Below are 13,919 nucleotides of genomic sequence, written 5' to 3' on the forward strand. Positions count from 1 at the left end.
ACTACGAGTACCTTCTGTTTCGGATGAAAACAATGGGGCCTTGCTGAAGGCCCGCTGAAGTGGCTGAAGACTGGTCCGGTCCAATTGATGTTGGGCCGAAGGTTTCCTGCACAACTAAAACACGTAAACTGGCCTCGGGGGTGGATTCGAGGAAAACCCCTCCGATGCCGAAGTCAAACAGTGTTTAGAGAGGAAAAGCTATGCAAGAGATTTAATGCTTGAGGCTTTGTTGTGTTGTTCTTTACAAATGAATGAATTGAAGGCTTTTATACCTTTGCACATGATGAGAGGAGAGCAATTGGGCCTTTAAATAGTCATGGGCTGACCATGGCAATTCGGACCAAAGGACTCTTGGCTGACGTGGATTGATTGGAGGCTCAGGCCTTGACCTTGGAATATGAAGTCATTTAGTGACCAGGCCCAGTAAGATAATTGGACCCAAATACATGACTAGGCCCAATTAGATAAATTGGACCCAAACAACTTGCCCCCCAGACCCGATTCGAAAGGATGACGGGTCGGGTTTGAATCCAATAAGAAATGGAGGGAAGTAAATGATTTAATTAAGTCAAAAGATTTAAATTTTTGAACAGTTATTAATTAAATAACTGTAATTTGGATAATTAACAGGAAGTGGAGTGGATAGTGGGCGGTTAATCAGGAGAGAGAGTGTTTAACGGTTAATTAAGGAGGCATTTAAGAGAAATTTGAACTTTTCGACCTTGGGGATTCTCCTTCCTGGAATTATAAGGTCTGATTCGCATTTCAACCTTATTTCTTCACCAACTTACACTCAAATTCTCGCACAAACCCATTTTCGCTCTGAATTTCCAGCGTACCATTTTCGAATCCAAGTTCGAGACTCAAATCCATCGCTTCCACTGATTTGACCGGCGTATTCCGGCCAATTTGAAGGTAATTTTCTCCGAGCTTTTTCGATTTTCTTGCCCTTTTTTAGGGAAATTCTTCTTTTCCCTTCTTTCCTTCTCTGAATTTGATTATGGCTCGAGAAAGGAGGCGTCAGCTGGGTCGACGGGGTCAGGCTAGGGATCCCCGTGACCGCGCCGATGTTTGGAACGGGGAACGAGCCGGTGAAGACCCGGAAAGGGGGATTCCGACAGTTCCTTTAAACGTCGCGCCGCCTCAGCAGGACGCCGAGGCCGGCGAGGCGGAGCAACCTGAGCAGAGAGAACAGGCTGGGCAGGCTGAAGATTTGCCCCCTGTGCTCTGGGACCTGCTTCCTGGGCATGCGGAATGGCAGGACGCCGAGGCCCAGAACGCCATGGTGAGAAATACCCCATACTCATGGTGGGTTCGGCATGCCGAAACCTACCGATTCGCCGAGAAAATTGAGTTGCACTACGGCATTTTTGAAGAGGATGGGCATTGGTGCCGAATGCCCTCGCCGAATGACAGGATTCACCGTCCCCCTCCTGGGTATGTAGGGGTGTACACTCGACAATTGCAATACGGGCTTCGGTTTCCTTTGGATCCCTTCGTCAAGGACATTTTAATAAAGTACAGGATCTCCCTGTGCCAATTAACACCCGTTAGCATTCGGCGGGTGATGACTTATCTCTGGGTGTGTCGTTTTTTTGCTGTTGAACCGAATTTGCACTGCTTCCAAAAGATGCATCAGCTAGTGCAGAACATCCAGAGCGTGTACGGCCAACACGGGTCTTCAGGCTGGTGGCGAATAGAGAGTCGCCCCCAATATCTGACTATGTGGCCGAACGACTCTTCGGATAAGGATTGGAGGGGTCAATGGGTCTGGTTGAGAGTTCCCGCTGATCCGGAGCATCCATATTTTTTCGGGGCTCCCCGATACCTCTCCAGGCCTGATCCGAACATGCAAGACTTGGGTCCTGAGGACCCTGATGCCACTAGCCACCCGAATTATGAGCAAATGAGCTTCTTTGGGAAGCAGAATAACCCCGGGGGAGTTGGCCGAATGAGAACTCTCCCGACCAGATGGCTTCCGGATAACCATTACATCTTGGAAGATGTTGGCAGTTGTCGGCCTCAGCCAAAAGTACAGGGGTGGTAAGTATGTTCGGCTGGGGCCGATGACTTTACCTTAATCAATTTTGATTTGTCTTTGATGCTTATTCCCTTAGTCTAACCTTCGTCTGTTCTTTTTAGAGCTGAGCGAAGCTACCTCGGGAATTGATTATAACCGGCTCGGGGTGAACGCTGAAAGGGTCATTCTAGACCGGGCTCCGGCAATCACAACTCCGAAGAATCGTCCGCTGCATCTGCACGAAACGGGTCTTCAAATTGAAGCCGCTGCCGAATACACCAAGCAGAAGCCTTGGTGGGAGAAGCGAGATCCCCTTCGGCCTTTATTACCCGAGGAAGCACAGGCTGCTTAGACAGCAGCTAACGTGTCCCGAGAAATCAACTCCTTAGAAGGAGGTGTTGGGACGTCTGGTGCTGCTGAGGGGGTTATCCCTGCACCTGGAGTTCAGCCGAGGGTTCCAGTAAGTTCCTGACTTGCTTGGTTTTTTTTTTTTACTCATACTTTGCTGCCCCCCCCCCTTTCTGCAGTCTGAGGAAGGGAGCGGAAGAAGAGAAGGAAAGGCGCCTGCTCGTTCTGAAGATCCATCTTCTTCAGAATCTGAAGAAATGGACGAGCAGCCCTTAGCAAAGAGAAGGAGGAGGTTGGCCGTGCTGGGCCTCGGCAGTTTCAGATGGGGATGAGTCCTACCGGGGGCATCCTCATACGGGAGCCTGATGAAGGTAGACGCTCGCCGAGGGTTCCCCCTCCGCCGGAAGCATCGCGTCCTCAAACCCCCCCTCCACCTCCCGAAACTCGAGAGATGGAGGTGGACCAAAGAACTCCTGATCCGAAGGGGGAGGGGGTTCAGGGACACCCTGCTGAAGAATCTGAGAAGCCGATTGCTGAAGGCTTCTCAGATGATATTGATAGGGAGGTTGACGGTTTTCTTCGTCAACCTGATCTGGGGGAGGAAGCAGAGAAGGTCGTTGCTGCTGACACTGGTGGAGACCAACTGGGCTCCGCCGAAGGAGAAGGTCATGCTGAGCCTGAGAAGATTCAGGAGGTTCCCTCTTCTTCTTTCCCCTCATTCCAGACGCTGAACTCTGGAGATTTGGGTTTCTCGGCTCCCCGTATCACAGTCCTTGAGCCTGTTTGGGAACGAATTTGGGGTCAGAACCGTGAAGGGGTTGCAGGCTACTTCGGCGACTTGACTAGCATGTCCGAAGTGGACCGAGCAAGGGTGTGGTCGCTGAAGGCCACGACTGGGATGGGAGAATCCAGCCGAAGGGTCCCTGACCCTGCAAGAGACAACCAGCGTTTGCTGATGCAGGTACTTAACCTTTTAGTTGCTTTGCTTTCACTCAGCTTTTCTCCTCCTTTCTGGCCTTTTCCCTTTTTTATTACTTTATTTATTACAACTGATGTGCCCCTGCAAACAGGTTGTGCACAATCAGACTCTTACTGTAGAGTTGATTGACACCCTCCAAGACAAGCTGGAGCATGCCTGGGAGGAGGCAAAAATTGCCCGGGAGGAGGCAAAGCTTGCTGAGCTGAAGCAGCAGGCTGCTGAAGAGAAGCAGCAGCAGAGCGAAGAGTATGAAAAGAGGGCTACTGAAGCCATTCAAACCTTCTGCTCGGCTATGGAGAAGGAAGTTTTTCCCCCGCTGATGGAAGGGGAGAAATTCCTTCAGGAGCAAATGGGAGTGGACATCTCCAAATTTAAAGCTGTCATCGAGATCCGAATTCAAGAAGGAGCTGCTGCACAAGTTGAAGTGCAGCGGAAGCTGGAAGCTCTTGAAGCCAGCAGGATGGCTGCTGAAGAGACTCTACAAGCTAAGGATGTTCACCTTTCTGCTGCCCAAGCTGCTGCTGAGAGCCAAGACCAGAAGCTGAAGGAGTTGGAAGATCAGCTGAGAGTCAAAGGAGATGAGCTGACCCAGGCCAAAACCGAAGCTTCCAACGTCCAGCTGGAGCTTAATGAGCAGAAGACTTCTTCCTCCAAACTCTCAGAAGAGTTAGAAAAATCTAAAAAGGATTCGGAGGAGAGTCAAAAGAAGTTGGCTGATGCTGAAGCCCTACTCCAAGTCCGCCTTTACACCCATGAAGAATATGAGATGGGCTTCATTAATGGGTTTAAGGTGGCTCGGAGGTTGGCTCTCCATGCCGAGCCTTCGCTGGATTGGTCCAAGTGTGCGCTTTGGGCTCAGGACCCCGAAGATCCGCACATGCTGTATGCCACTCCTGCTGAGCATGAGATCCTTCAGGCTGAACAAGCCGAGGAGGAAGCTGAGCGGCAGGAGTTGGAGGCTGAACAGCGAGCCGCTGAAGCTCAGGCAAGGGCCCAACCTGCCTCCTCTGCTGGTGGAACCGAGACTGCCCCGGGGCTTGGCCCGGCTGATCAGCCTGATCCTCCAACTGAAGCATAGGAAATCGGGCAGTCGTCTTCAGAATCTTGCGGATCAACATGCGCTTAACTTCAAACTCGCCGCTTTCTGAATCTCTTTTTTCCTTATCTTTTTGCTTCAGCTTGCCTTGATGTACAAATAATTTATTTTTGTTTCTGTACGTATTTCGGCAGCTGTTATTTTCCGCTTGTGGGCGGCTGCCGATATAGTCTTTAATTTATTTGAACTTATAGCTCACTTTCTGAGCATGAATCATTAATCTGATGTTCCTTTCTTCAACTGCTTTGCCTTATTTTGAGTGTTTTACTGTTTCTGAGCTTGAGAAATTCTCGCAAAAATTTGCTAAGTACAAAAGCTTTCGGCTTTGAAGAATTCTGCTGAACATAAACTTGCACTGGTTGCACTGGTAGTGCCTCTTTTAGTGCCTCTTGCCCCCCAGAAATCTGAAGATTCAAGTCTTCGGATTACTGAGCTGGGTTTTGTTTCTATATCTTTTAAAAATGGATATCCGAAACACAGGGCCAACTGAAGGTAATGCTTCGGATAATGGCTTTTTGGGATACAAGGCTTAGTTAAGGCAATATCCCAGACTTGTCCATGGACTCATGTCTTTGGAGAACAAGCCTTACTGGAGTTTGACTTCAGCTGAAAGACTAGTGTTCTTTAAAAAGACGAGTTTGTCAGCAATCTGAAGCCCAGTTACTCGGACGCAAAGGTTTCAGACGAGGCTGAATAAAAAAAAAAAAATTTCCAACAGTTGCTGTTATCCTTGATTTTCTGTCTATCTTTAAAAAATGGATATCCGAAATACAGGGCCAACTGAAGGCAATGTTTTGGATAATGACTTTCTGGGATACAAGGCTCAGTTAAGGCAATATCCCAGACTCGTCCATGGACTCATGTCTTTGGAGAACAAGTCTTACTGAAGTTTGACTTCAGCTGAAAGACCAGTGTTCTTTAAAAAGACGAGTTTGTCAGCAATCTGAAACCCAGTTACCCGGAGGCTAAGGTTTCAGACGAGGCTGAATAAAAACCCTTAAAGAGTAGATAGAACAAAGAAAACTTTGAAAGAATAAAAAGTTGCAAATATTTATATAATTGGTGGCTCCAAGGCCTTTCATTAATTCAAAATGTACTTACAAAGATTGTTCTGCCCCGAAGGGTTTACACATGATATTTCTTCAGTACATCAGCGTTCTAGTGATTTTTCAACTCAGTTCCATCCAACTGCCGAAGTCGGTATGTCCCTGGCTGAACCTCATCACAGATTTCGTAGGGCCCTTCCCATGCAGCTGAGAGTTTCCCATGGATTTGGCCTTTCTGAACTGCAGCAGCATTCCGAAGTACAAGGTCTCCAATTTTGAGAGGCCTTGCATGGACCCTTCGGTTGTAAAATTTGCTGATTCTCTGCTTATAAGCAGCCATTCTGTCTCGGAATCGAGAGATTCCTTCATCAGTTGCTCATTCTCAGCCGAGAAATGGTGCACTCGTAAACTCTCAGAGCCGATTTCCACTGGAAGAATGGCTTCGGCACCATACACCAGTTCAAAAGGTGAATAGCCCGTTGCCTCTTTTCAGTTGTCCGAAGGGACCAAAGGGTTCCTGGGAGCCCCTCCAGCCACTTGGACTTTTGATCTTCCACCATCTTTTTGAGGGCATTTAGGATCTGTTTATTTGCAGCTTCGGCTTGTCCGTTACTTTGCGGGTGGCATACCGCTGAATATGCCAGTTTGATGTCGAACTGATCTGTATACCGCTTCAGCGGTAAGTTATCGAATTGTCTCCCATGATCGAAGACAAATACTCTCGGGATGCCGAAACGAGTGATGATATTCTGCCAGATAAATTTTCTGACAGTTTGCTCTGTAATGTTCGAGGCTGCTTCGGCCTCAATCCATTTACTGAAGTAGTCAACACCGACTATCAGCCATTTTTTCTGGTACACAGCATCTGGAAATGGTCCCAGTATATCCAGTCCCCATTGGGCAAACGGAAGTGGATTAAGGATCGGCTGAAGATCCCTAGCTGGCTGATGGATAACTGGTGCGAATTTTTGACATTTTTCGCATTTCCGAACCAGCTCCTTAGCATCTGCGATCATGGTGGGCCAGTAATATCCGGCCCTCAATGCCTTGTGGGCTAAGGTCCTTCCCCCGATGTGGTGAATCTCCCGTAGGATATAATCTGCATCTATTGGTCCCACGCATTTCAGCAATGGGGCTGAGAAGGACTTTTTCAGAAGCTCCCCCTGAAGACAATGAACCTTGGACTGGTTCTCTTCAGCTTGGAAGCCAAAATTCTATCTTCGGGAATTTCTCCCCGAAGCTTGAAAGCTAGGATAGGGTCCATCCAGCTAGGCTCTGGGTCAGCGCAACACACTTCAGGTGCTTCGTCGACACTTCTTTCTCGACGCACTTCCACATATACAGATCTGTTTAGCTCAGTGAGAGTTGAACTGGCAAGTTTGGAGAGTGCATCGGCTTGAGTATTTTGACCCCTTGGGATCAGCTGAACCTCAAAAGTTCTCAGCTTTGCAATGACTGATTTGATCTTGGCAAGATAGGCTATCATGGAGGGCTCTTTGGCCTCGTAGCTGCCACTGATCTGATATGCAACTAGCTGAGAGTCTGTATTCAGGCAGACATGCTCGGCTTCCAGGGAGATGCACAATTCTAGGCCAGCGATTGCTGCCTCATATTCAGCTTCGTTGTTCGAAGCCTTAAAAGAAAATTTTAGTGTATACTCAAAGGATTTGCCTTCGGGAGAGGTTATCACTACCCCTGCCCCTGAACCATTTACGGTGGAGGATCCATCCGTAAACACGGTCCAGATTTTCCTTTCATTGTCTAGCGTCTCCTGGTACGAGCATTCGGCCAAGAAATCCGCTAGAGCTTGAGCCTTGATGGCAGCCCTCTTGGCCAGCCTACCAGATTTTTAAAATTTGTCGAGAACTTTTTCCAGCGGCTGATCAGTTAAGACCACTATCTGATGGCAATCAAAATAGGGCCTCAGCTTCCGAGCAGCTACCACTACCGCAAAAGCGACTTTCTCGAGTAGAGGGTAGCGAGTCTCGGCATCCGTCAGAGTGTGACTGACGAAATAGATCGGTTGCTGAATTTTGCTTTCTTCCTTCAGCAGCACTGCACTGATGGTGGCTAGGCTAACGGCCACATACAAATACAAAGTTTCTCCTTCTGCTGGGCGAGCTAGCGTTGGGAGTTGAGCCAGATGCTCCCGAAGCTGCTTGAGGGCTTCTTTTTGTTCTTCCTCCCAAACGAGCTATTTTGTTTTCGCGAGTTTCAGGGCTTTGAAGAAAGGTAACCCCTTATCCGAAGCTCTGGAAATGAACCTCGAGAGGGCTGCCATTCTTCCGGTGAGCCGCTGAACATCCCTCTTTGTTTTCGGCTCAGGAAGGTCGAGCGCTGCTTTGACTTTGGAGGGATTGGCATCAATCCCCCTCTTGCTGACCATGAACCCAAGGAATTTCCCTGACTTCACGCTGAAGACACACTTCTTCGGATTCAGCTTCATTTGATGCTTTCTTAAGGTGGAGAAGGTTTCAGCCAGGTCCTTAACATGGTCCTCAGATTTTTTGCTTTTGACGATCGAATCGTCAACATAGACTTCCATGTTTCGGCCCTTTTGATCGGCGAAAACTTGAGCCACCAGCCTTTGATAGGTTGCCCCCGCATTTTTCAATCCGAAGGGCATCATTTTATAATTTTACACCCTGGCGTTCGTGACGAATGCCGTCTTTGCTTGATCGTCGGGGTGCATGAAGATCTGATGATACCCCCAGAATGCGTCCATGAAACTAAGCAAGGCATGGCCACTTGTCGAATTGACTAGCTGATCGATCCTCGGCAAGGGATAGAAATCCTTCGGACAAGCCTTATTTAGGTCCGTGAAGTCAACGCACATCCTCCAGGTACCATTGGCCTTCTGAACCATCACCACATTTGCCAACCATTCTGGATATTGACAAGGCTCGATGAAGCCTGCCTCCAGCAACTTTTTGACCTCGGCTGCGATGTCTCGGTTCTTATTAGCGGAGTAATTCCGCTTCTTTTGCTTAATTAGTCGACACGTTGGGTCAACATTAAGCTTATGGGAGATGAGGTCTGGACTTATCCCGGGCATATCAGCTGCCGAGAAAGCAAACACATCTCTGTTGTCCTGAAGGAGCTGAATAAGTTCACAACGGGTGTTCGATTCAAGGTCTATCCCGATTGTTACACATTTCTCAGCGTCTCCTTCGGTCAACTCGATCGTTTCAGTCTACTGGTCCATATCCATTGCTGATGGACTGGACTCTTCACAATCTGGCCTGCTGTCTATGTCAGCAGGCGTCCCAGACTTTTTGTTCTTCGGATGGCTCTCTGAGTTTTTCGGCTCAGATGAAGAGCTAGCCTTTTCCCTTTCTGGCCCTTTTTCTCTGGGCACCTTGGGCCGAAGCACTTAGGCCTTTCGGCTTTTTTGTGATGGGCTCTCTTTCTTTTTCTTTCTCCTCCTCATCCTTGTCATCGTCATCTGGGCGACTAGTGGATGGCTTGAGGTAGTTGCACCTTCGGCGTCCTTTTGGCTGCCTTGGATCCTTTCGGGGAAGCCGGCGTCTGAGACGTAAATCATCAGCTGATGATAAGTTGAGACGACCCCTTGGATCTCGTGAATTATAGGTCTCCCCAAAATCACGTTGTACACTGAAGGAGTGTCAATGACTAAGAATTCAGTCATGACATTCCTGGCTGCCTCATCGCAACCGATGGTGACAGGAAGTGTCACCTTCCCATCTGGATAAGTTAAAGCCCCATTGAATCCGGATACCGGGTAGGGTACCGGCGTAAGGTGCTTGGGCTTCAGCTTGATTTGATTGTAGGCCTTTCGGAACGGAATGTTTGCTCCGCTGCCACCGTCAACAAGGACCTTGCTGACGTCGTGGTTGGCCACCGTGGTGATGATCACCAACGGATCCTCGTGAGGGAACGTTACCCCCCGACAATCGGCGGCTGTGAACGTCATGTTCGGCACCGGCGACTGGGGAGGCTGAATGTCAGCGTTGTTCACCTGGTGGGTCAGAGCCCTAAGGTGTCGCTTGTGTTCCCTCCGAGAGCATATTCCTCCCGAGATAACATTGATCGGAGAGGATGTTCCCTCCGCATTTTTACTGTTCTTCCGGGGGAAGTCGAGGTCTTGCCGAGGGTCCTTTGCTGACTTCTCGGCCTCCTTTTTCTCGCGGTGATCCGCGATGTATTTTTTCAAGTATCCCTTCCGCACCATATCCTTGATCTGGTCCTTCAGTTGGATACACTCCTCAGTGTTATGCCCTGGAGATTCGTGGAACTCGCACCACTGATTTTTATTTTTTCGCTGATACCACTCTGGGAGTGGTCTCGGCTTTCGGTAACTCTGCTCTTCCTTCGTCACGCTATAAATTTTGGCGCGTGGAAGAGAGAGTTGAGTATAGGACTCGTATCTGCCTGTGTATGAGGCAGATTTTTCCTTCTTCGGCTCGTTGGCCGAAGATTGTTCTGAGGCCTTGGCCTTTCCCTTTGTCCTCTGGCCTTGGCCTTCAGACAAGGGTGTTTGTTTTTGCTTCCCTCCCCCAGATTGAGGTTGGGTTTTTGTTTTGTTCCACTCTTCGGCTCGGATGAATTTATCCGAGGCGTTCAGAGCTTCCTCCAAGGTCTGCGGGGTATGCATGACCATGAAGTCTAGGAACTTCCCAGGCTGAAGGCCATTCTGCATTGCAAAAACGGCTAACCCCTGGTCCAGCTAAGAGACGCTGGATGACTCGTTGCTGAAACGGGTCAGATAGTCTTGGAGGCTTTCGGCCTCCCCCTGTTGCAGACCCATGAGTTCTGCAGTAGTCTTCTCTCGGCGGTTTTCCGTGGAGAACTTGCTCCTAAATTTGGAGGACAGATCATCCCACCCTGTTATAGAGCCTTGCTTCACTCCCGTGGAGATCCATGCTTGCGCGACCCCCTTGAGAGTGGTTGGAAAATATTTGCACCAAGTCGCTTCGGATTTGGGGCAAAGATGCATATGAGCCTCATACGAGGCAATGTGGTCCTTCGGATCCGAAGTCCCATCATATGTGATGTGCGACGGTATTTTAACCGTGGGCACGTGCTCTTCCAGTATCCATTGCTCGAATGGGGAACTGGTGGGTAGCATAACGGCCTTGCCCTTGTTCCTGGCCGAAGGGACCGCGCTCTGCCCTCTTAGAGAGGTAGGAGTGGTTTTCGTCCCTGGCTGGGAAGTCTGGGCCTCGGCTACAGGGAACGAGAGGCGACTGTGCACGCTCGGTTCCTTGCCGCCGAGTCGGTCGAGGACGCTTCGGCGAACAGTCTCAGGTTGCTCTCGGCGAGCAGATTTTGGCCGAGAAGCTGAGCTGCTGCTCTTATGCGTTTCTGGTCGAGAGGTTGAGGATCCTCTGAAAAATTGAGGGTTCTTTTTCCTCCCTCTTTCAGTTCTCCAGGTATCCTCTTCCCACTTTTCCAAATCCCGGAAGGAAGGAGGTTTCCCACCATCATGGTCTAGCTTCCTCCGCTGACGCCGGGTATGCTGAGGAGTTCGATTGCGGGGTGGAGGCATATTTTGTGCCCTCATTGCCTCCATGAGCACTGCCAGCGCTCTCGCCACCTCCTCCGAGCTGGGCCCCGTCAAAGGGGTCCTCGGCTGAGTGTGGGAGTGAGAGCGGATGGTCGATGGTTGGCTTTGGGGCACTGAATGAGTCCTATGATCGGACTGACCTCTGCTAGACCGAGAGGGACTCGGCCTATGATGAGAGTTGTGAATTACGGGAGAAAGGGAATCCTCCCTGTATGATCCTCCCCCCGAGCTAGCACCCTTGGGAGAGTTCCGGTCCGGCGAGGGTGATGGAGTAGGAGTTTTAGGTTTTTCGCCTGCTCCTCGACGGAGGCTTTTGCTCTTGCGGTTCTTAGCCATTGCTACTAAGATGATTGCAAGATGATTTTGATTAGAAATTTGGTTTACAGATTTTTGAAAGTCTTCCCCACAGACGACGCTAAATTGTTTCGGATGAAAACAATGGGGCCTTGCTGAAGGCCCGCTGAAGTGGCTGAAGACTGGTCCGGTCCAGTTAATGCTGGGCCGAAGGTTTCCTGCACAACTAAAACACGTAAACTGGCCTCGGGGGTGGATCCGAGGAAGACCCCTCCGATGCCGAAGTCGAACAGTGTTTAGAGAGGAAAAGCTATGCAAGAGATTTAATGCTTGAGGATTTGTTGTGTTGTTCTTTACAAATGAATGAATTGAAGGCTTTTATACCTTTGCACATGATGAGAGGAGAGCAATTGGGCCTTTAAATAGTCATGGGCTGACCATGGCAATTCGGACCAAAGGACTCTTGGCTGACTTGGCTTGATTGGAGACTCGGGCCTTGACCTTGGAATATGAAGTCATTTAGTGTGAAAATTATACCCTACATCCTAGTGTAGGATGGTCTACCTACACCCCCTGATGCTACGCCATTTTGTAGCTTGCGGGGAGTACTCACGAGCTAATTCATGCTTCAATTCTTTCCTTTTTTTTATTTATTTTTTTAATTCCTTGTTTCTTATTATTCAAGCTATGTATATAAATGATTTTAAACCCAATATTTTCTCTCTCCTCAATTGATCAATTTCCATTTTTCTACCTACATTCTCTCTAGTTAATTCATCTTCTTCATTTGATTTTATACTAATTTTGCCGTTTATTTTTCCTACGATTTTGATAATTGTTGTTGATCGTCAATGGCTGATTCTTCCTCTGCTAATTTCGATCGTGATTACGAAAGTGTGTTTCCGTCTTCTAGAGTTCGATTGATTGATTCGTTTGTTCATCAACAATGTGAGTAATTACAATCATAATTTTGTAATTTTTATCATCAATACATTGTTGTGTTATAATGCTCTGTTTATTTCAACTTAATTTATGTATTATTATTCTTTTCGTTGCTTCAATTTTCAAAATTTGATTATGATTATGATGAACGTTTTTGGATTGTTCATACTTTGTTATGAATATTTCGCTGCTTCAATTTATTTCATTGCTCTATGTTTGAAAATTGCGTGATTTTGTTTTTATGCTTTTATTTTTTTTTTTTGGATCATTTTTATATTTAAAATTAATCAATTATGTGTTATCATTTGTACTTCTTAATTTTTTTATGTCATATATGATTATTTGTTTTTACCATTTTTTCTTGATAATATTATGTGTCAAAATTTTCCATATTGATCATGTGCAATTTTGCTATTGAACATTGTATTTGTTAATTATTGTTCATTTTTGAAACATGTTATGTTCATTTATAATTGTACATTAAAACTTTGTGCAATGAGAAAAAAAAACTGATATTTCATATCTTGCTAAGGTTTTGATCTTATCTGTTTATTTAAGTGTTTGAAATTGAACATTTATATATTTTAATATGATCATTTAACTTTTATTTGAAGGCGAAGGATTTAGTGTTTAAAGGATTTAATATGATCATTTTTTGAAACTTGTTATGTTCATTTATAATTGTATATTAAAACTTTGTGCAGTGGGAAAAAAAGCTGATATTTCATATCTTGCTAAAGTTTTGTTTTTCTTATCTGTTTATTTAAGTGTTTGTAATTGAACATTTATATATTTTAATATGATCATTTAATTTGTTTTGCAGTCGAAGGATTTAAATATTCCTATAAATAAAAGTGTTGCTGGTGTTTCTGCTGCTCAAGCTCAATGTAATGTTCCTATAAATAAAGGTGGTGCTGGTGTTAAAAATGATGCTCAAGTTAATCCAAGAGTACTAATGCGTCTACAAAATCTCAAACTAGATATTTTGTTCCACCCGTAGTTCTTGGCATTGTTCCAACTTCAACTCAGGATTGTTCAAACTTCAATCTAGAAATGTTTAAACCCCATTCCAGAAATGTTCAATCGACAAATGTTTAAGTTATTCCTCCCACGGTTCCAATAAATGATCAAGGTGCTCTTGTTCAAAGTTCTTCAAGTGTTAAAGACATAAGAATTTGTTTCTATATAGTACCTTTTTTAGTATATTGTTTTTTTAAAATTCAACATATGTAAATGATTATTTATCAATTTGAAAATGAACAAAAGTAAAGAACCAACAACCAATTCATAAAACCTAAAAATTATATATATTTTTTCATACAAATAAAGATTAAAATGAAATATCAATTACAATAATTTTTTTAACAAATAATATCTATAAGTCTATTTTCCTCCAAAAAAAATCATCTATAAAACTATATACTTCCTCCGTTTTCTTTTACTTGCAACACACCTTTTAGGCACGCAATTTTAGGAGATGATTAGTGAGGGTAAACGAGCTATTTTATCAATATAATTTTTACACGAAGATTAGAATAGGGTTAAGTATCATTTGTAAAAATTATAATGAATAATTTATCCGTTTACATTATATAAACCCGACCTCAAAACACGTGCCACAAGGCTGTGTTGCAAGTAAAAAGAAATGGAGGAAGTTTAAGATATGA

The 13,919-nt window shown here is 46.0% G+C and overlaps 1 protein-coding gene and 1 long non-coding RNA gene across 2 annotated transcripts; both read left to right on the forward strand.

Moving 5' to 3' along the window:
- Positions 1-2,690: 2,690 nt before the first annotated feature.
- On the forward strand, positions 2,691-4,425 carry LOC110723622 (caldesmon-like). The gene is made up of 2 exons (XM_021902967.1): positions 2,691-3,329; positions 3,439-4,425. Exons 1-2 carry the CDS (start codon positions 2,691-2,693, stop codon positions 4,423-4,425), a joined length of 1,626 nt encoding a protein of 541 aa, XP_021758659.1.
- A 7,406-nt stretch (positions 4,426-11,831) lies between these two features.
- Positions 11,832-13,436, forward strand: LOC110723862. The gene is made up of 2 exons (XR_002511779.1): positions 11,832-12,258; positions 13,076-13,436. It is a non-coding gene; the product is annotated as an uncharacterized LOC110723862 (long non-coding RNA).
- Positions 13,437-13,919: the final 483 nt, after the last annotated feature.

This window comes from Chenopodium quinoa, unplaced genomic scaffold, assembly GCF_001683475.1.
Source record: "Chenopodium quinoa cultivar QQ74 unplaced genomic scaffold, ASM168347v1, whole genome shotgun sequence".
NCBI classification, from domain to species: Eukaryota; Viridiplantae; Streptophyta; class Magnoliopsida; order Caryophyllales; family Amaranthaceae; genus Chenopodium; species Chenopodium quinoa.